Source organism: Amblyomma mixtum, chromosome 2 (assembly GCF_055824585.1).
Source record: "Amblyomma mixtum isolate Tamu chromosome 2, ASM5582458v1, whole genome shotgun sequence".
NCBI classification, from domain to species: Eukaryota; Metazoa; Arthropoda; class Arachnida; order Ixodida; family Ixodidae; genus Amblyomma; species Amblyomma mixtum.
Genome location: NC_143013.1, coordinates 236177635 through 236199423, shown reverse-complemented (window position 1 = coordinate 236199423; position 21789 = coordinate 236177635). Strand labels below are relative to the sequence as shown.

The following is a 21789-nucleotide window of genomic DNA, read 5'->3' as shown; positions in this document are numbered from 1 at the left end:
TTAACCTACAAGTCATTCGACGGGCCCAAACAAGAACTGTAGAATACTCATCAATTTCACCTTGGGAATGCTCAAATCTGTTCAAAATCGCGCCGCTCGGCTCATCCATGTGTGTGATTCCTATGAAATTAGCACTCCCTCCTCAAAAATAGCATTCCATTTGCCTCCCTTACCACTCCGTCGTCCCATTGACAGGCTTTGCTTATTTCATGAAGCCCGGGGGGGGGGGGGGGGGGGGCTAAAGGGGGTTTCTTCTCTCTTCCTTCTTTAATCCCCTCATTTCCTTTCCCAGTGCAGGGTAGCCAACTGGAAACCTTTTTGGTTAACATCCCTGCCTTTCCCCTTCTCTGTATCCATCTATCTATCCTTATTAGTGCACTGCACGGGCTCGGGCTGGCCCGAAAGCCCGGGCCGGGACATGATCTGTTTTGACGGGCCTGCGCCGGGCCTGAAGTTGCGGGCCCGGGCCAGGCTCGGGCTTAAAGCTGCGGAACCGAGTCGGGCTTGGGTCTTTACAGAAACTGCTGGTGTCCGACTATTCATTCACTATTGCACAGTGAAGTACGCAACTGCGGCATTGGAGCAGCGACACAGGTGAGCTATGGGTTATAGTACGCCTTGAGAAAAACAGCGCTTGCAGACAAAGGACCAGAACGAAAAGGACACACACTTTATTCATTGACTTCTTTATTTCCTTATTTCCATGCCGCGGTGGCTTAGTGGTCTAGGCGCTTGATTATTGAGCCGGGCAACCAGGATTTGCTGCTACCCTCAGCGACCGCATTTCTATCTAGGTGGCAAGCATGACAGCCATGTACTTTGTAGTATTACTGCTCGTTGAAGAAACCCAGGTGGTCGAAATGATCCGGAGCCCTCTGCTTCGGTGTCTCTCGCAGCCTGACTCCCCATGGGCCCTTAAGCCCCAAAAACATAGCTTTTATTTTACAGCTATATTTTTTCGCATGAGTGAAAATTCACAAACTACAGCGCGTTTGGTTTTCTTTTTGATCAGCTGACCGGAACGTCTCGTGCATGAAATAGCCACAAACGCTCGCGAGAGTTTGTAAATCTCATCTTATAACCACATCTATCCCTCCTCGCTTCTTCAGCCTGGTTGTCATGACAAGTGTTTTGCCCTGTAAGTTGTCACGTGGTTCGCGCGTTATCTTTTGCTCCACCATTAAGAGTAAAATTCAACCGGTCTTAATTGGCCATTGATCGTTCCTCATTCTAAAAGATATCTATACACTATCAGAAATGCATTCGGGAAGAACATATTAGTTTAGCGCACTTATAGTCTTCAAAACACACACCGTGAAATACTCAAGGCTTTTAGCTTTCCGTTTCTGCTGAAAGGCGACCAGTTCAGCTATGAGTTCAACCTGTGATATCGTATTCACTGAAAAAATGTCATCCCACTGCTTGCTAGGCAGCTTTAATGTTTATACTTCCGGGTGGCAAATATAACTGATAAAAATCATGGGGGAATGCAAAGTAGTCTATTACGCGCGTATGCAGCCCTTTTTATTCGGCTCTCTGAACGTCCGAGTTTGTCTTTGCGCACCTACACACGATCACTGTCCAAAAGACGGGCCTGGCGAACACTACTCTTAATCACTTCCTTCTGGATTAAAAAGAACCAACTTTCCGGAAGCCAAACTGTGGTTTCAGAACCTTTGTCGGCCAGTTTTTTATCGGTGAAGTAGCAGTCTACTTGCTCAGAGTGAGCAGTATACCTCAAGCATTACTGTGAAACGAGCCGGGCCGGGTCCGGGCTGGGCTTCACTCCGGGATTCACGGGCCGGGCTCGCTAGGGCGATAATTTAGCGGGCCTGGGCCGGGCCCGGGCTTGAAGCCGCGGGCCTAGAACGGGCTCGGGCTTCAGGTCTCGGGCCCGGGCCGGGCTTGGGCCTCAGATTGAGGCCCGTGCAGTGCTCTAATCCTTGTCCATAGCTCTCTGCGCTCTGTACGTTTGTTTTCGCCCCGCCCCCCTCCCCCGATCACTTATTAAGCAGCTCACATACTATCCAACGCTGTACTTTCTTTTGTCATCGTAGAGCCGCAAACTAGAACGGCTTTCACAGTGACATTACTCAGATCACCTGCTTATCCTAGGTCCGTTCAAAGTTTAAAAGATTATCTACTATTGTAATCACGTTCCACATTGTCTCCCCCGTCTACCTAGCGCTCATTTTTGGTGCATTTAAAAGGGTACAGCCAAGAAATTTGAAACTCAAACAGACGAGATAGTTTGTTCCATAGGCGTAAGGAGATCCCTTACATAACATTTAAGTCGCAGGCGTTGTGTGGAATTTAATTTAATGGGATTCTGAATGTTGTCCATGGATACTGAAAAAATTGCGCAGAAAAAACTCCAAAAACATGTAATGTTGTCCATGGAGCAGCCCAGCTTCTCCACTCTCATAATGTGGCGTCAATGTGAACCTGCCTTAATTACTTTGACGTCACAGAACCCAGTGTTTCTTTAGAGAAAGACCCAGCACTTGCCGGTGGTGCCGACGTAATCAGGATTGTGGCATTTTAGGTTGGCCTGTCGATCGTGAGGTGACGGCGCACTTCAGCGCTTGCACCGACCGCGACCACAACTTTCAGTACTAAATATTTTGTAATAAATCATTAACGATGCGCACAGGTGCTTTGAGCCCACTTTCCTGATTTGTATGACAGAAGCCAACAGCCACCGAAATCAAGGGGCACAGGGGATTTTTTTCTTTCAATTTATTTATTTTGAGGTGTTGATCAACTTATAGTATTACTGAATATGTTATCGCTTCAAGCTAATTGATTAGAAAAGCAGAAGAAAAAACAACCACATGCCGCCGGTGGGATTCGAACCCACGACCTCCGAATTACGCGTCCGGTGCTCTACCTCTGAGCTACGGCGACGGCTGTCAAATCTTCTGCTTTCAGGGGTATTTATGTTTACAAAATAACCTAACCTTGAGAGTGTTCATCAGCGCCACCCACGTTCATAAGCGGCGGATGTACAACGTCCTGAGTTACCGCAAGTGTGACGTAGAACGTCATCGAACGGAGAGGGTGGAAGCTGCGTGAGAACCCTCTTATGCTTCCTATGGCGTCATGGCTGCCAGAACCGAGGCCCTCGCTAAGCAATTAAGCAAAGAAGGGAAAGGGATGAGGGGCTCGTTATAAATATGACAGAAGCCAACAGCCACAGAAACCAAGGGGCACAGGGGATTTTTTTCTTGAAATTTATTTATTTATTTTGTGCTGTTGATCAATTTAGAATATTACTGAATATGTTATCGCTTAAAGCTAATTGATTAGAAAAGCAGAAGAAAAAATAACCACATGCCGCCGGTGGGAGCCGGTTCTGGCCTCGGTTCTGGCAGCCTTGACGCCATAGGAAGCAAAAGAGGGTTCTCACGCAGCTTCCACCCTCTCCGTTCGATGACGTTCCACGTCACACTTGCGGTAACTCAGGACGTTCTACGTCCACCGGTTATGAACGTGGGTGGCGCTGATGAACACTGTCAAGGTTAGGTTATTTTGCAAACATAAATACCCCCGAAAGCAGAAGATTTGACAGCCGTCGCCGTAGCTCAGAGGTAGAGCACCGGACGCGTAATTCGGAGGTCGTGGGTTGGGATCCCACCGGCGGCATGTGGTTGGTTTTTCTTCTGCTTTTCTAATCAATTAGCTCTAAGCGATAACATATTCAGTAATACTCTAAATTGATCAACACCACAAAATAAATAAATTTAAAGAAAAAAATCTCCTGTGCCCCTTGGTTTCTGTGGCTGTTGGCTTCTGTCATATTTATAACGAGCCCCTCATCCCCTTCCCTTATTTGCTTAATTTCCTGATTTGTAGGCTCGTAGGCGTCTTTCACGGCAAGAAACTGGTAAGTACATTTAAGATTCTCCTTAAAACGAAATTTGACCGCAGCGCGGTCGATGTCTCACTATTTTAGGCTGATAGTTTTGCTTTGCTCGGTCGTCGGCATGTCTGGCGACGATGTTAGTTCGATATTGGTATTAGCTGATGTAGACGACGACGTGAATGCACAGCGCGGGAGTGTGTTGCAGCTGAACACGAGGCGTGATCGGCTGCGGCGATAGCCTTGGGCTCTCAGACTCTCTAGGTTTTTTTTTTTTTTTTGCTGGGGCGTCGACACGTCTGGCGACGATATTAGTTCGATAGCAGTACTAGGTATTGAAGACGACGATACAAAATGCGCAGCGCGCGATAATGTGTATATTAGTCAGATAGCAGTATTACTTGCAGAAGACAGCGATGTGCAATGCACAGAGCGAGATTGTGTTGCGGCTAAACACAAAGCGTGATCGGCTTCGGTGATAGCCTAGTGTTCTCTTGCAGTGGCCTGTGCAGCTGACCTTACCGCGGCGCCGTGGCTTTGAAGAGCAGTAGTGGCAATATTTATTTTTATTTATTTATTTATACTTTGGCTCGGTTACACCGACGGTGGTGACACTGCTCAATCCACGTACGGCCGCTTAAGAGCTGCACTCTAAATAAACGAACACCCCCCCCCCCCCCCCCAAAAAAAAGGAAAAAAATTGTGTCCGTGCACCTTAAGGCGATAAAAATAAATGAAGGAGAAATGCCACAACAACAAAAGAATGAAGAAAGAAAGGAAGAGAGTGAAAAGACAGGAATGAAAGGCACGCGAATTCGACGCCACCTTGCGAAGGAAACAATGCGCATTTTATTGTTGCTCAATGTAGGGGGACCTTGTCGCATGACAGTGCAACCTCTACCTCCTTCTCCCGTTTCACCGGTCGGGCGCATCATTGAATCACGAGTAACTGATATAGCGGCAGACGGACACTCAGCGTTTAACGTGCTTGCAGCACGGACACTAAAAACTTGGGCTCCTGCTCGGAGAGTTGGGCTAACAGATAGCGAGCGTAGATAACTCTCGAGTGTGCATTTCATCTTCCACTCGGATCACCGCTTCACAGGTGCGACCAACTCTCCTCGTGGGACGCTCACCGAGGGAGACGAAGTAAGTTGACCGTCTACCCATGCAGTTCATCTTTGAATCAGGAGGGTTCTTTTAGCGAAGCAATGAAGGCTTTTACTTACAAATGCGTGCCTGTGTATATTTGTTCCTTCAAGGTTCGACCGCGTACAGTGCATAGGATAAAAGTTCCTGATTTGACGTCGCGCAGGTGGGGCCGCAAAGGGCGAGAGTGCGAGTCCGACGTGTCTGTAAAGAATTTCATGCTACGATGGGCTCTAATAAGACTTGAACATAAATAACAGAGTAGAGGGATGTTTGAATGCGAATTTCATAGAAAAGAGCTACACGAACAGGATAATAATAAAAAAAAACTGATTGCATGCTCAGGCATCAATGCCTGACAAGGCGACAAAAGAGTCCAGTTGACAATGGAGTGCTCTGTAGATTGAATGTGTTGAGCGGTGGCAACATACGAAGAAATGCCGGATTAGTGTATATTTAAACAGAAAATTGTTTATCCGCGCATTTTCTTCATTTATCGTAAGATTACACTTTAACCATCAATATACCCGCTGTTCTACCTTCGGCAGGCTTGAATTTTTTTTTGCTAATAATTGCTTTCTTGCCGTCAAAAATTTCCCCTTTAGTTTTCCATGGCAGTCTTAATTACTCGATGCAAGCGATAGACAAGATTTAAAGGAAGTTTTTGCGATGCATTGGAAGAATGGACCGATAACTTTAATATTCACTTGAGTACCTTACAAAATTCCGCAGTTGATTCACCATTGAAGCTGATGTCCAAAAATCCTGGACTTAGGACTAGACGAAACAGTGACACGGGGCTAGGCGCAGTCGTTGTCTCTTTTTGCCTTTGCCGCTGCTCAGCGCATCGAAATTATGCAACAGTTGTCTGTTCGTTCACTTCTAATACATTGTGTACATTGCCGCGTTATCTTTAATAGGGATCTAGCAGTTTGCCCAAACACCTATTCTTTTGCTTAAGGGGATAAGAAACGTACTTTAGGTGTAGTTAAAAGGTCTCAAATGGAGAATTTTTCATTGGTCAGTTACAAGAAAGGCCACGCCAAACTGAAAGACTCGCTTCTTGTGCCTAGACTTTCCTTTCTACCTGCCTTCTCTCTTCGTCTCACTCTGGCGTGGTTTTGGTTAAAAATGGTTTGGTTAAATTTTTTCTGAAGTAAGCAGACTATTTAATTCAATGAAACGCATACATGAATTCACAAATAAAACAGATCATAACCAATATCCCAATGTATACTTCTCACTATCAAAATAAATATAAGGTAGCCAAAATCTGGAGCTGCTTTTATTCGTACTATTTTTGAAAAGTTCAAGTCAGCTAACGCTGGAAAGCCTTATGTTTGAATTAATGCCACCATAGTCGCTTTATCTGGACGGCTGTTCTTTAGTGGGTTCTAGTTTTGTAAATTCTTGCGTCGAACGACGATGGGAAGATACTGACACGCGGAGACTTACACGTGTATTTCATAGACCAGCTTAAGCAGTCTGGTGCATGACATGGTGTGGATTTTCCTTAGGACTAAATATGATAGCCAGCGGTAGGATATTTTAAAATAAATGTATATAAATTGGTTTTTAACGCAGTCGCCCCCACAATAGCAGCTACGATGCCCGTCACGCCGTGGTGCTGCAAGGGCCGAAGGGCTCGTACTCCGTGCTTTCGCACTCTTTGCAGCGATGTCGGTCGCACTATATCCTACTGATCGGCTTGAGGGCTGTAGTTTCAGGCAGCTATGGTATATTGGTTCTGTGTAACGAACAGGCTGCTAACATATCGCTCATAGCATAAAAATTGGGATGGCACAATAACTAAGCTTTATGACCGGAAGCTGAACTTCCGAGACCTTTGTTAACGAACTAACCATCAGGGGAATGATTCGGAGAGGCGCACTGGGGCAACTTGTGGTGGTGATATTTCCAGCCATGAAACCCGAACACCCATCGTCTCACAGCATGACACGCTGGATCGTATTCCTCTACGCACTGGTCTCCACTGCAACCACAGCCCTGCAGTCTTCTGCGTTGAAACGACCTTCAATCGAGGAGGCCGTGGTGCGTCTGCGAGAGTTCTCCCAGTTGCTGGAAGATATCAAGGGTGAGCTTTCTTTTCTTTGGTTAAGAGTCGGAATTAAAGCCGTCGTATTATACAGACGACATGTCATAAATCCTTCGTTTGTGTAACGAAGCCATGGCGCGACTAAAGGCGGTTATTTGCGCCCAAAACATCAATTCGTTTAAAACACCTGTTTCGCATGGATAACGTTGGAAAGAAAATCTACAAGCATGCTGTGAGGACGACAAAACTGACAGAAATCATGGAGAAAATATCAACGGAGACTACTCGTTAATGTTGACTATTTACGCTCGCGATATTTCAATGAAAATATCAAATCGAGAATTATTTGCTTTTGGGAAGTGTGCCGAGTTTTTTACAAGTGCCCACAAATTTTTTCAACCCAACATTGCCTTGTTCTGGTGAATTTCTCATCTGCAGGACGACATCGAGTATTTTTTACTCGTGAAGCTTGCGAAATTCATTCCAGCAATTCGTGAAGACGTTGTCAGCAAAAAATAAATATTGACATATATTACTTGTTTCTGAATAAGTCCACGCCGCGTTTCGTTCAGTTCCAACTGAAGTAACATAATTTATACAGCGCACTTAAACTTTCAGTCAGTGAAAAAAAGTACCCTTTCGTGTTCAGTTCATTGAAATAATTTGTGCTTTTTTTCTTCAGCGCCAGTAGGACATCACGTCTGGCGTAACTAGCGTGAGGAACTAACTGACATTGGTTAGTAGATATTTGGTAACTTTCCACATTACTCTCAATGAATAACTATAATACCCGTGTCTTCACAACGTTAATCCAATCAGTTTAAGTAAATTATGTTAAATAATAGTTTGTTAACCACTTAAAAATCGACGTAGGCTCGAATCTATGTGAATGAAAAGGGTTGTCATTGCTAATATAATAATTCTTTAATTTTGATTAATGAGGCCTTCCAGGCGTAAGATAAACATGAAAGTCACGGATGAGTAGAAAAGCATGCAAGTTGCAGGGCCATGCCTGCAGGTATATAAGCGAAAGCTGCAAGATGGCTAAATCAATCAAGGTATTTCGAGTACTGCTAAAGTTTTACTCAATCCTTTATTTGCGGCAAGCATTTTAAAAGATTCAGACCAGTGAAACAAGTTATAGACGATGCACTGAAGCGGTAAGGTGAGATGAAAAGTAGAGTAGATAAATCATAAAGACAATTTTTTTCATTTAGTGACGACACGGTGGAAGTAAAACCTGTCGTTTGTCCAATACGAACACCGGCCCATTGAATGGTGTCTACTACTTCAGTGCAGTGTCGCCTTGGCAGTTTTCGAGAAATAGGCTTTGTTCAGGTTCTTGCGTGTTGTTTATAACATTGCCACTTTTGCTTCTCATCCGAGTTAACTTGCGTTTTCACCAAAGAAAGGCTCCTCTGCACTGATACAGGCTTTCACCGAACATAAGGCTTGAGAATGTTTATTAAACACCTGTTAACTATTTCAGACAGCGATTAGAAAGCGCAAAACTGGTAATATGGTTTGGCGGATAAGCAAGCCCAGGGAACGTGGGCAAACGTTTCTATGTCATACGGCGCTACCCCATGCCAAGAGGCGCTGAGAACTCAAAATCGCCGCCTCGGCAAATTGGAATGCGCGGTATACCCCACTCAATTTCTTTGCTCGACCCGAATAATTGGTGTGAGCACTAGAAGCATTTCATAAAGCACATTTTCCTGCTAGTGGGAAGAGTCGCCAATGATAATCACCACGCTAGAGCATAAAGTTTTGGAACTGTCTAGTTGTCGAAAAATTACTAGTTTAAAATATCTCCACCGCTCTCCGCACTGTTCGCTACTGGCGGAAAGCAGATGGCGCTAGTTTGTCACTTGCAGGAAAGCTGCGCATGGAAGACGATTTTTTTTGCAGCTCAGCAACTTTGGCCAGGGATTAACAGAGGATTATGGGACGACGAGTTGTCTTTAATGTCTTTCCCACACCGCAGAAAAAGGCCTGTGAGCTGTGAGAAACCAAGTTGAAAACGAATGGAACAGATTTCAGGCTACTTCTTATTAATTTATACTTCTTTCAGACAGCATTCAGCCTCAGCACTGCGCGGATCTTCTGCATGCTGGTCAGCACAGGAGTGGCGTCTACAGCGTGTTCCACAAGGCTGCAGAACCATGGGGACAGAGCGTATATTGCGATATGGAGACCGACGGCGGGGGCTGGACGGTAGGGTCCACCTATTAACGGTGCTTTTACCTCTATTACTTTGTCGATGTGGGCCTCCCAGACCTGAATTTGCATGACCCGACCGTATCCACGCAGCGCTCGACATTGTATCTACGAATGAGAGCTGGGTGACCGAAATGAATTGAGCGAGGTGCATGCGCAGACAGCACAGCAGTCTCGTGATCCAGCACAATGCAGCAACGCAAAGTTAGGAGGGAGCGATCCGCGATGCAGCCTGCCAACGGAAACCTTCACGTTCTTGTTTTCTTGTTGCCTCTGAACGAATGGTAGATAACGGTGAAGGATTTTTACCGATTCCTTTCCTCTTTCTCTCATCGGACACGCCAAAATATGTATTTTTTATTGCTTTGTCTCATCGTCAGTGATATTGTGTAGTAGCACGCAGTAAACCAAGGGTCAGAGGCTCGCCTATCTTTTAGCCTTTCTCTCAAGTGAGAGCGGACACCAGACGCCCGGTAATAAAGGGCGCCACCAGCATCAGGTGGTTGCCCCCGCTTTCTCGATTTTGCTTTGGTGCAGTAGTGCTACTAGGCACACTTTACGGATTTCCGGCGTACGTATATATGCCCTTGAAGCCTGCTTTGTGGCAGACAGCTCACCTTCCCACCTGGTAGTGGTCAACCTTCCAGCTGTGCACACCTGTCAAGCCTACACCTGGGTGAAGACCTCAAGAGAAATGCCTTTAGGTCATGGGCTCTTGGGGTAAAGACCTTTAGGTCAAGGGCCTTTGGCCAAAGGACTTCATGGTAAATGCCTTCTGGTTAAAAAGGATGCTTTCGCATTCAGAGCACGTAAGAATCTTAAACGCCCACCGTAACTAGCGCAACTGCACAACATTCTGCGCTTAGCCATATCGTCTGCTAATTTCTTTGTCTAGGCTTCAGAAGCGTCACGTGATGCTCCCTTTTGGATTTTTCTTTACCTCCATGACAAGCAGGAGCAAGGATGACATTCGAGGTATAACTAGGTCAATGTGGCTGCGCGGGGGACGCCATTAATCCGTGTGATCCCTGGTGCACAGATAGCGTGGCCTCCCTTTAAGCGGTATTCACTGCAGAGCGCATTGAGAAATCATGTTTGTGACGTCCATGACAGCTGGAATTCCTTTCCCTGCTCTGCTGTGAGAATGTGGCCTAAAAAAGCGCGCTGTCGGCGGTACATGTTCGTGATTGCAGCGCCGCACCCCAAGAGGCCGGCCTGTAGGCCCTTCGGAATTCTTATGAACTAAGTGGTGAACTATGCGTTGGTACGCTTCAGCCTGGTTAATTTTTGTTCGCCCACAGGTCATCCAGAGGCGAGGCCAGTTTGGGAATAGCGTGTTCCACTTTTATCGAAACTGGACTGAGTACGCTAATGGGTTCGGCGATCCGTCAAAGGAGTACTGGATTGGTAAGCTCTTCTCCAATTAGTTAAATGGACAAAACCAGTGAATGCGTTTTTCAGTTTCTTGTAAGACCGAAGTTGAGAAGCGTTTCAACTTTTTAAATTCAGACAAAAGGGTCAAATTGGTTGGCGCAAAACCCTCGTTCACAAGCTGGCTTTTCGCTACTTGTTTGAAAAGGAAGGGGGGGGATGTCTCTTTATCTTTATAAGAGAGAAGTTGTTGAAAGCATAGAGTAGAGTAGCCAAGACAGCTTTCCAATGAATGCAAAAATTCGCACTGACTCTAGGTCACCATGGTCGCATCCCTCAGCAGCACTAATCAAAAGCTTATCGAAAATGAATACTCGCTCTTTCCCCTTTTGTGTTCACAGTAGGAGTGCGAATGCAAGGAGCAGGTCGAAGCAGGTATAATGGTGCAAGAGAATGCACCATTGTACTGTTTCGACAAATACACTCGATTTAAAAAGCTCGCGGTAATCGGTGGGGGTTTCAGGTTCACGCAAGTTAAGGGGCATCACCCTGTCACCTTTTCTGAAAAGAATAGGGCGACCGACTCTTCTTCTCTCGTGCTAACCCCTTCTGTTGGCAAAGCAAGAAGTGCAAACGCGGTGTGTGAACTAGGGTTCTTGGTTTCTGAAAATTTCCTACAATTTAGCTTCCTGCAATTCTGCAGGATTGGCGCATGCGCAGGACTCGACTTGAAAATGTTCCTTTGAGCAGTGTGAGAAGCTATCATTTGGCGATATTGAAAGGAAAGACCCGTGTGCTGTGCGATGTCAGTGCACGTTAAAGAACCCTAGGTGGTCGAAATTTCCGGAGCCCTTCACTACGGCGTCTCTCATAGCCTGAGTTGCTTTGGGACGTTAAACCCCAATAAACCAAACCAAACCATATTGAAAGGAAAGATACAAAAGTGTTAACGATATAACTGATGACAATATACGACAGGCTTACCAGTCACTCTCGTAAGCATCAATTTCAGGGATGGGCTATAGGAGATCGGGTGTTCAGCTTAGTGCTAAAGTTATTACGGAAGCAGGTGATCACTGTGCTCATTTAAGTCGCGAAACCAGTTAGTGTTCTGACTGTATAAATGTAAACCTAGTGTAACCGGTTCTCTTCCCCTTATAGCGCTACAATAATGCGAAGGCTACCCTAAAGACGCTCATACACTTCACGACTGCATATCCGAAACACCTTCACCCAGTCCCAGTCCGAAATACCAGCATGAAACCGCTTTGTCTACTGGCTGAACTTTCTGGTTCCTGTCAAAGCTTAATAACGTGCCATCTCATGGGGCGAGCTGAACCGATCCACCAAACCCACTTTTACTTGCATAACAGGAATATCTGATTAACCACGTAAGGGTACCCTATGCCCATAATTTTAACTTTAATATCTCAAGGAACTAGCCATGTGGAGTGAACTGCACACGCTTTGATTCTTCATAGCTGTCATGTAGTAGCTTAAGCAGCATAAGTGGATGTGGAGCTCGCCTGCAACACAGTGTCATTGGGCCAAGAAAGCGTCACGCGCGCCACCCTCTAAATTAATTCGATTCGGAGACTTATTTTTGCTGCGTGGACCCCCATTCTGACCGCTGAGCAACAGTACCGGCTCTCAGTGATGCGCGTCATTTCTGGAACAGTCGCCCATGTACTGAAAGTAGCTTGGACGTAACCGTAGTTGCCTTGCAGCAGCGCTCTAAAAGGGACGGGCAAAAATTTCCTTCCTTGTGCTAATCAGCCAGATTGTGCTTGATAGCGAACTCTAAATAACCATCTTGATTTTGATAATAGATAATTCTATAGAGTGGTGCTTTTTAATTTGAGGATTTGGTGTACAAAACTGTTTGACAACCACTAAAATGCGATATTTGCGAGTGGTAACGCGTGTAAAACCTTTGTGTGTCTCGCAGGGAACCGCGCTCTGCACGCGCTGACGTCGGGCGATGAACAGATGACTCTTCGAGTGGTGTTGAGCAACTCCACTGGAGACAGCGTGTCGGTCGACTACGAGAGTGTACGCGTGGGAAACGAAGACACACTCTTCAAGATTCAAGTGGGAAAACATTTGAGACCGGAAGGTGCGGTCGTCTCAAAATACTATACGATACAAAATACCGCGGGGTACCATGTGTTCCACAAGTAATGAATTACCGTCGGGTACTTAGAACTTACTTCGCTACGCCTGCAAGCTCGTATTTTACTCCTCAATGGTGATTGGCGTATTCAAATGTTTTTAGCAAAACGCCAGGCCGCAAAGTCAGCGGCATATCTAAGGCGTAGAAGAAATAAAAAGCCTGGTCTCCAACAGAAAAGTAACAAGTGTTCGGTGCCTTCAGGTGCGAACACTAAATTCTTTAATCTTCACAGAGTTGCAGGCAATCCTTTTCGTTGACATCACTGATGTAAGCAAACTCTTATTACGGCGAGCGATTATTACAAGGAAATAAATATTTTTCATGTAAAGCCCAATATAGCAGAGATTAGCGTAAAAGAAAAAAAGTTTAGAACATTTGCCATGGCCTAGATAAATTAATTGTACTGAGGTAAAACAAAACCTAAGAAGAGTTGAGAACGAAGTACACCAATACAACAGAGCAGCAAAATGTGTTGATAGAAAAAAATGGCTCTGCTCAGCCTCTGTTACGCATAATAGTGATAAGCAGTATAAAAATCTGTTTGTCAATAACTAATCTGTGCATAATAAAATTCTGAGGTTACAAAAATGGCCTCAAAATGAACTTCTAGCTCGAAACGCACGACAGGAATTCTCTTCTGAAAATTTTAGCAGTAATAGTAAAAAAATGATAGGCACTCTGTTTTTGTGCTGAGTAGTTATCCTGGTGCATTTCCCCTCTTCTATGTCTTAAAGGCAAAAGGTCATTTAGTCGATGCATTTGATCGGTGAAGAACTCAGTATCCCGCACACAGCTGCCGTATTGATCACCCTCTAGAGATGCACATTAAGTTTCAAAGAATGAGAAGAATTCCGTAGGAGGTGCTTTTTTCAAAAGTGATAATTGTATGTGTTCATAAAATGATAATAAGTATTACAGGATTTGCTTTGGCGCTAAATATATCACAAAGATTGCACTTTGAGCTGTGGAACCACAGGTACGTGTGTTTTGCGTAATACTTTGGGCACACACTGCCTGTTTCCTCCTTTACTGACGCCTTCGCACCGCCATACACTATAGGGAAATATCGGAAATTGAAGAATATAGTTTATCAGCACTGCATCAATTTAACGGCTGCGTTTTTGGTGCAGAAAAAGTCGTGCGGTACACTGAGCCTTCCTTACCGTGGCAGCTAAATTTACAATGAGGCAAAATGCAAAAGCTACCCATGGCAGCTAAATTTATAGTGAGGCAAAATGCGAAAGGGCGTCTCTCATAGCCTTAGTCGCTTTGGGACGTTAAACCCCATAAACCAACCAACCAGAATGCAAAAGCTACCTTGTTCTGGGTGTCTTGCGCACGGAAAAGTAGAAGAGCGCTCGAAAGAGCCCACAGTGAGCTGAACTTTGTGTCAAAAACGCAAAACAACAGCTCCGGTGGCTACCATGAATTTTACAATTTTATCCCAGTTTTAACGTCTTAGCTTTTGATTGAAGAGAGAGAGAGATAACTTTTATTTTTCAGCTCAAGTCCGAGCCTTCTTAGTTGCCCGTTTGGTGGGCGCTATTTATCGGCGGTGGCAGAGTAGGGCCACGTGTCCCTTGGATGCGTCGGATGTGGGCGGCGAGGAGCGGCCAGAGGGTGGGCTGCAGAGAGGTTGGTGGAGCGGTCCATCGGGCCCACGTGAGGTGAAAGGGGGGAGGCAAGGTATGCGAGGAAGGTATGGTGGGAGAGTTAGTTGCGCGGGGGCATAACCAATATGTATGAATGTTGGAGGGATGCTCTCCGCACACGAGACAGGCGGGTTTGCCAGGTTTATGAAGGATATAGTGGGAATACAGTTCGCAGGGAAGGGAGTTAGTCTGTGCCTGTCGAATTAGAGAGGCGTCAGCACGGCAAAGGAAATGGGAGGGTGACGGAAGGGTTCGTCGCATGTGCCGCAAATTACGAAGGTGTTTGCGGCGGTCCTGTCGGTGTGTAGCGCGGTCTGCCTTGGGATTATAATGGGCTGGCCAGACAGTCGGAGGGCCCGGTGGTATTTTTTCACGGGCCAGAGCATGAGCAAGCTCATTCTCCGGTATACCTTGATGACCAGGAATCCATTCAAGGCGGACATGGAGCGTAGGGTGGGCTGTTAGGTATTGCAGCAAAGTGTCTAGGATATGGGGAGGTAGTTTTTGAGATTCGAATGAGCGTATGGCAGCCTGAGAGTCTGCACGTATGGTGATGGTGGAGGACAGGTGGTCGTGAAGCGTAATCGCCTCTGCTATGGCCAGAGTTTCTGCGTCGGTTGAGGAGGGCACTCCTGTGTGGAGATGTGTGGAGGTGCTTCGAGGGCCGACTACTGCAGTAACTACTTGGTGCTCGAGGATATGGGCATCGGTATAGTAAGTGTCGTGGCCCAGTACGGGTAAATGGTTCGCCAGTGCTTCACGCCGCCCGGGATTTATCGTTGGCGACATGTGGCGTGGAATGGGTTTTACAGTAAGACGCGGGAGGCTTTTCCACGGGGGAGCAGATGGTTGAAGCGGGGGTAGTTGGGAAATGGTGTGTCCGAAAAGGCTGAGGAGGTCTCTGCCTTGCTCGGAGGTAGAGAGACGGTGTATCTGGGCTCGGTGGTGTGCTGCTGCGCGTTCTTCGAGGGAGTTGAAAATGGCGGCGTCTGCGATCAGAGCATTTGCGGCGTAGATGGGAACTCCCATGGCTAGTCGAGTGAAGCGACGCAGAGAGGCTTCCAGTTTGCTTACTTGAGAGGATGTGAGGCGTTGATAGGGGTAGGCGTACATGACCCTCGAATAAACGAGTGCTTCTATAACTCGACGGAGTTCGTGTTCTCTGAGTCCATGCTTTTGACGAGATATGCGGGACAGCATGTGGCGAATTTGGTTCAGTTGTTGCAGGAGTTGGCTAAGCCACACGTTGCACTTGCCATCTTGTTGAAAAGTGAAGCCAAGGATCTTGATGTGTCTCCGTCGGGGAATAGGGGTTTGCGCGAGAGAGAGTTGAATGAGTTCGCGGTAGGAAGAAGCGGTTTTTTGAGGAGCGTTAGAAACCACGATGTATTCCGACTTTTCGGCGGAACAACTCATACCTATGCGGCGTGCATGCTCCTGAACGACGTCGAGGCCTTGCTGCAAAGTGGATTCTAGTTCCCCGGCGTTTCCTGTGGTAGACCAGAGAGAGATATCATCCGCATATATAGCGTGGCGTAGGCCAGGAATTTCAGCGAGTTTTCGGGGCAGTTCTTTCATTGCCAAGTTGAAAAGCATAGGTGAAAGAATGGATCCCTGTGGTGTACCTGCGGTGAGGGGAAAGGGGGCGGAAGGTGTGCCGTCGGGGCCAATGATTCGGAGGGTCCTGTCTGTAAGAAAGTCTTTGATGTAGTTGAACATGCGGACCCCAGGGCGAGTGTCTGCCAGGTTGGTGAGAATTGCGGAGTGGGCGACATTATCAAAAGCCTTTTTGATATCCACGCCGGTCAAAACTGGAAGCTGTGCGCTGCTTGGGAAGGCGTACAAATCCTCATAGATTTGCCGTCCAATGTCTTGTGTGCATACGTGGGCGCGGAATCCGACCATAGTGGGAGCAAGACAGCGATTGGTATGCAGGTGCCATTCGAGGCGGGTAAGGGCCATCTTCTCCATCAGCTTCCCTAGGCAAGAAGTCATGGATATAGGTCGGAGGTTAGTGATGAGCGCAGAGGATTTTCCTGGTTTCGGAATCATAATTACGTGTGCCTCTTTCCATGCAGCGGGAATTTTCCCGGAGCGCCAAACAGTATTAATAATCTGAATAAGTTCGTCTAGTTTTGAATCGGGGAGATTACGGAGTATACCATAGGTAACTTTATCTGGGCCGGGTGCTGTGTTTCGCTTAAGGGAGCGTAGAGCAGCCTGAAGTTCGGCGAATGTAAAGTCGGAATTCATTCCTTGTTCGTCTGCTTCTTCTTCGGTGTAAGGGTATGACGGGGAGCTGGCAGGAGAAGTAGAGGATGGGTAAAGTTGATTTCGGATTTGCTCAACCAGCTCTTCTTGTGAGACGGAGAGGGCCAACTGTAGCTTTTGAAGTGTGTTACGAGGTTTACCCTGTCCAAGTAGGGTGCGCATAATGTGCCAGACTTTTGGAGTGTGGAGTCTCTCGACCATGTCATCACAGAGCTGAAGCCAGTTGTTCGTGGCTAGTTGGTCAGCGTATTCTTGGGCTGCTTGCGTTAGTTCAGCAACTTTTCTTTTCAATGCGTGGCTAGATCTACAGTTGCGCCAAGCTTTTATGGCCCGGCGACGTTGTTTCCATAGCCCAAGTAGGTGTGTGTCAATGTATGGATAGTCGGGAGATCGGTGGATATGTTTGGTGTGTTGGGAGACGGTCTCCATAATGGCGCTACACCATTTTTCGGGGTCCTCGAGTGAGACTGATAAGGAGTCGAGGGCCGGCCGAGCCTTTGGCCAGTCTACGAGCATAGTGGGAGTTAGATGTGTTTTGGGTGGTCTGGAGGGTCGCTGGGACGTGAGCGTTATCTGAAGAATACAGTGATCACTCCCCATCGTGTCACCCGTATTACTCCAAGAAGCGCGGAGATCGCTGCGAATCCATGCGAGGTCGGGGTTTGTGTCGGATTGTGCTCCACATCCTAGACGTGTAGGCATGAACGTGTCATTCAGGAGGGTGAGGTGATGAATACTGGCGAAGCGGTCGAGTTTTCGTCCGGAGGCTGAAGTACGGTCGTATCCCCATGCAGGGTGTGGGCAGTTGAAGTCACCAAGAAGGACGAAAGTAGTAGGGACATTAGAGGCAGGAAGGGCCGTATGCAAAGGTGGGATGCTGGTTTTGGAGTCGGAGGGAGTCCAGTAGCAGTTTAAAATCGTGATACGGTGACCCTGATAGGTGGAGTGTGTCAGGACATGCTCTTTCGTCCCGGAGTTGAGGTGGGATGTATCTTCCTGAATGGTGGGTATCGTGCGCCGTATGTATGTAACCGTCAAAGTCGGCGGAGGAGGGGGCGTTTGATGTCCTTTTCTCTTCATGACTATACTTGGCTGAGTAAAATGGTCGTAACCTGGCAGAGAAAAGGCACCGTGCGTTTCCTGCAGTGCGATGACGTCTGGGTTAACGCCAGTAATCTGCATGTGTTGCAAGAGGGCATTTTTCTTGCGACGAAAACCGCGGCAGTTCCACTGCCAAATAATTAGAGGGTTTTGGGGTGGGGATGTGTGTCGCATGATATCACTCATCATGCCGGTCTTCCTCCATTGTGTCGAGGTTAGGCACTAGAGGGGCGCTTGCGCACTTTCGAGGGGGAGCATTGGAGTCTGCGTCGAGAGAGGGTGGGGCAGAGGACGCGAGGGAGAGGAGATGGTGCTCTAGTTGCTCGACGCGAGCCGTCAGTTGTTGTAAGGCCAATAGGACGGGAGCAAGGGATTGCTGTATGAGAGCAATAGCGTTGTCGGTAGGGAGGGGTGAAAGTGGAGTAGGTGTGGAGGGGCGTGAGTAAAACCGGTTTTGGAAGGACGGGGGAGGGGGTGCGATGGATGTGGGAGATGGACCGCTCACCTGGTGACTTGGTGGAGTCTGTGACTGCATCACGGAAGCTTGCGGTTTAGTAGAGGAGGTGGAGGTGCTGGTTGCCGTACCAGAAGTGGTGGACGGTGGCCGCTTGGCAGAGGGCTTGGTTCGAGATTGACTTCTTTGCGCGGTCTCGTGCCCCGGGCTGTTGCTGCTGCTGCTGCAGGAGAGCTGAAGGGCCTCGTAGCGGTTCGAGGTAGGCAGGGGCGGCCAGATGGTCGCGTCGGCTTTAGGGGGTGGAGGGGCGGCGCGGGCGCGATGGCGTCGTTGGGCGCGGTGCCACTTTAGGACTGCAGCGTCGGCGTCTTTCCTTGCGGGGCATTCAGGATGAGACGGTGTGTGGTCGCCCTTGCAGTTCCACCAGTGTGGTTCACATTCGTGTGGGATAGTCGTTGGGTCTTGGTCAGGAGGAAACGGTTGGCTGCAAATCGAGCACCGAACAAGGCTAGGCTTGTTAGGACAGACGTCGGCACGGTGTCCTATGGCGTGACAATGCGTGCATTGTTTGCTGTGCGGCTTTTGCGGGTAGACGCGGTACACTCCGCTGTAGAAGACGGCATAGCGTGGTAGACGGGGCCCTTCGACGGTGAGCAGAAGTGTGTTCGTACGTCCGAGACGGCGGGCGCTTAGGAGTCGGGTGCCGTCAACACGAAGGTTAGCGGCAAAGTCGTCTTCGGTAAAGTCCATGGTGATGCCGTGTATAACACCACGGGCGTTAAGGGGGTCGTTAGCTACGTACGAGGTGACTTCGTACTGTATGTTGTTCAGTGAAACTCGCTTGAGTTGGAGCAGCTTGTCTGCAGCGGCTGGGCGGTGGGTATCGATGGCCAGGATGTTTTGCGAGGTGCGGAGTTTGATGTAGGTATTGGCACGTTCAGTCTTGGTTAGGCGGGCGGAATCCATGACGGACCGACAGAGCACAGGGAATAAAGTGTTGCCGAGGTTGAGGTGGTTCGCAAATTTCATGACGATCGTGGCTGCGGTGGCTTGCCGGGGCGCCGCGGGAGCACAGTGCTTGTGATTCAGCGCCTGGGCTGCTGACTGGCTAGGCGAGCTCCCCGCCGTTCCGGCTGCGAGCATGCTGGCGAGCGCGGGGGGCGTTGCCCCGGCGGTGCAGATGTAGGCTTGGCTTAGCGCGCCCGGCGTGGGCGGCCAGCCAGATGCTGATGTGCCAAAAAACGGCGCAGAACGCTTGGAATTTTGGTTACCAGGCGTACAGGCGATGAAGTAGCGCTCCTGTAGAACGGTTGGTGGCGATCCGAGGTCAGGAACCTGGACGTAGACGTGATTTTGCTGGAGCTCGGTGTGCGCACAGCCGATCACGGTGGCGCTGGTGGCGCCCTCCTTTTGATTGAAAGCGCGAATGGTTGGGCGAGTGGACTTTGCATGATGACTACGTTGTGACAGCGCTGTGTTCTGTCCGTTTCTTCTCTTCCCTCGGCTCCTTTCCTAGGTCGTGCGCAGTTGCGCTGGCTCACTTCCATCATAGCTATTGACTCCGCCAACTGCTATATTAAAGCTTTCGAACTCAGCTTTGCAGCTAGACATCCTTGAATGCACATGGCGGCCATATATACTGATTTTCTTCAAAATAGAAGTTTCCTAATGGTGAATATTTTCAGCGCTACAATAAAAAAAAATTACACCAGCATAACCCCTACACTAGTCACGTGAGAGCAAACTGTCGTATAGACGAGACCACAATTCACTGCTCAGAATAGAAGCGCAGAATGCATTATTGAAAACTGTGTGTATAAATGATGAAATGCGGCAGTATATTCTACGCATCGCCGGACGAATTCTCGTCTGCTCGCAGTCCAGACTGGCGAACTGCTCCTGGAGACAGCAACATGCTCTTGACAGTCGCGTCGTAACTGAACTGTAACGTTGGAGGTTCATCTTGAAATGCTAGAAGCGCTACGAGGAACACCGTAACAGACATCTAGGGACATCGTACAGCCTCGTGGCATTTTTTTTTTATTTTGCCCGCATTGAAATACGGCCGTTGCGGCCGAGATCCAACCCGTGGCTTTGAAATCAGGCGGCGTTCGCCAAAGCCGCTAAGCCACCGCTGCAGGTTCGTGTCGTGGCTGCGGTCGTGGTTTCGTGCTGTCACAAGAACTCTACGGTTGTCAACTTAACAATACACGTTACGTTTATCGAATCATGTCATGAGAAGAGGAGAAGGAAAGAACTTTTACTGTCCAACAGAAATAGCACCCCCCTCCCTCCCCCATTGGCACTAGGCCAGGAAGGAAGGAGGCACCGCTGTAGGTGCTGGTCGGGATGTATTGTGTCCAGGAGACCTTGTAACTGCTTGTATCTGCTTTGTAATAAGGGAGTAATTACTTATTGACGTCCACCTGAGCACAGCCATACGGCTACAAATGAAAGCTGCTTTATCAGACACATTTTTTGTGCCTCGGCTAAAAAATTTGGACGTCTCTTGGCAGCGTTTGTATCAAGGAAACTTGATGAACGTGTGACACGTTGACAAGCTAAAGTACAAGCATGGTTTAAGTCGACAACAAATTCATTTTTTTTCTTTGTTTGTTTCTTTTTCTTTTTTGTATGATGTCTGAGATGCATTTGCACTATTTGTTCTTGTGATGCCAAGTGTGCGTAACTATGGGCCCAAACTAGCCATGGCTGTGGGCCTAAGAACTTTGATGTATTATTTATGTGTTTTGTTGAATAAATGACTGAATGACTTACTGACTGACATTTTGCAGGCTGGGACGCCATGGGAAACGCAAACGGGCAGAAATTTTCGACCTTCGACCGCGATAACGACGCAGCATACGACCACTGCGCGGTATTGTACCGCGGCGCCTGGTGGTACGCCCAGTGCCACGATGCCAACCTGAATGGCCTGAACCTGAACGGCCCCCACGACAGCTACGCCGACGGCATCGAGTGGAGCATGCGAAATAACACGGCCTCCCTGTACCACTACTCCTACCCTGCGGTTCACATGATGATCCGGCCCGCAGGGTTCCACGTCTACCGTCAAAGTGGACTGCCCACTCCACCGGTTCCGTAATAGATGGTACCTTGCCTACATAGAACCTCCGTAAACAGGCCCTGCGGTACGGCAATGTCCGGAGATTCTGGCTATAATTTGCTAGATGTATTTTTCCAGCCTGCCCATTATGGAAATAAAGGTAACCATTACAAAGCTTTTATAGAAAACAGTCATTGAAAAATGTAAAACAATTAGTTAGCGGCTGATGCACCGATTTTGATGCAATATGGCTCCAATACAACATGTTGCGACCATTGGGAAAGTGTGTTTTTCTCTCTCAGAAGGGCAGACAGCGTGGCAGTCTTTAATGCTCGGCGGCTGTTCAGTCCGACGAGATGACAAGAGGAGACCAGTTACCACCGTAAAAAGAAATGTTACGCAGTACCCAACGG

At 47.8% G+C, this 21789-nt stretch overlaps 1 protein-coding gene and 1 non-coding gene across 3 annotated transcripts; one reads left to right on the top strand and one right to left on the bottom strand.

Annotated features, from left to right (window-relative positions):
- Positions 1–2835: 2835 nt before the first annotated feature.
- On the bottom strand, positions 2836–2907 carry TRNAT-CGU (transfer RNA threonine (anticodon CGU)). Its single transcript has one exon. It is a non-coding gene; the product is annotated as a tRNA-Thr (tRNA).
- Positions 2908–4819: 1912 nt separating this feature from the next.
- LOC149363014 (techylectin-5A-like) lies at positions 4820–21552 on the top strand. 2 transcript variants are annotated; one of them, XM_089573332.1, is made up of 6 exons: positions 4820–5011; positions 6964–7106; positions 9142–9284; positions 10589–10694; positions 12607–12774; positions 21105–21552. In XM_089573332.1, the coding sequence occupies exons 2-6, from the start codon at positions 6965–6967 to the stop codon at positions 21413–21415; spliced, it is 870 nt and encodes a 289-aa protein (XP_089429458.1). In that variant the 5' UTR covers positions 4820–5011; position 6964; the 3' UTR covers positions 21416–21552. The 2 variants fall into 2 exon arrangements, with proteins under 2 accessions (XP_089429458.1, XP_089429457.1); XM_089573331.1 differs by having other exon boundaries at positions 6933–7106.
- The last annotated feature ends 237 nt before the right edge of the window (positions 21553–21789 follow it).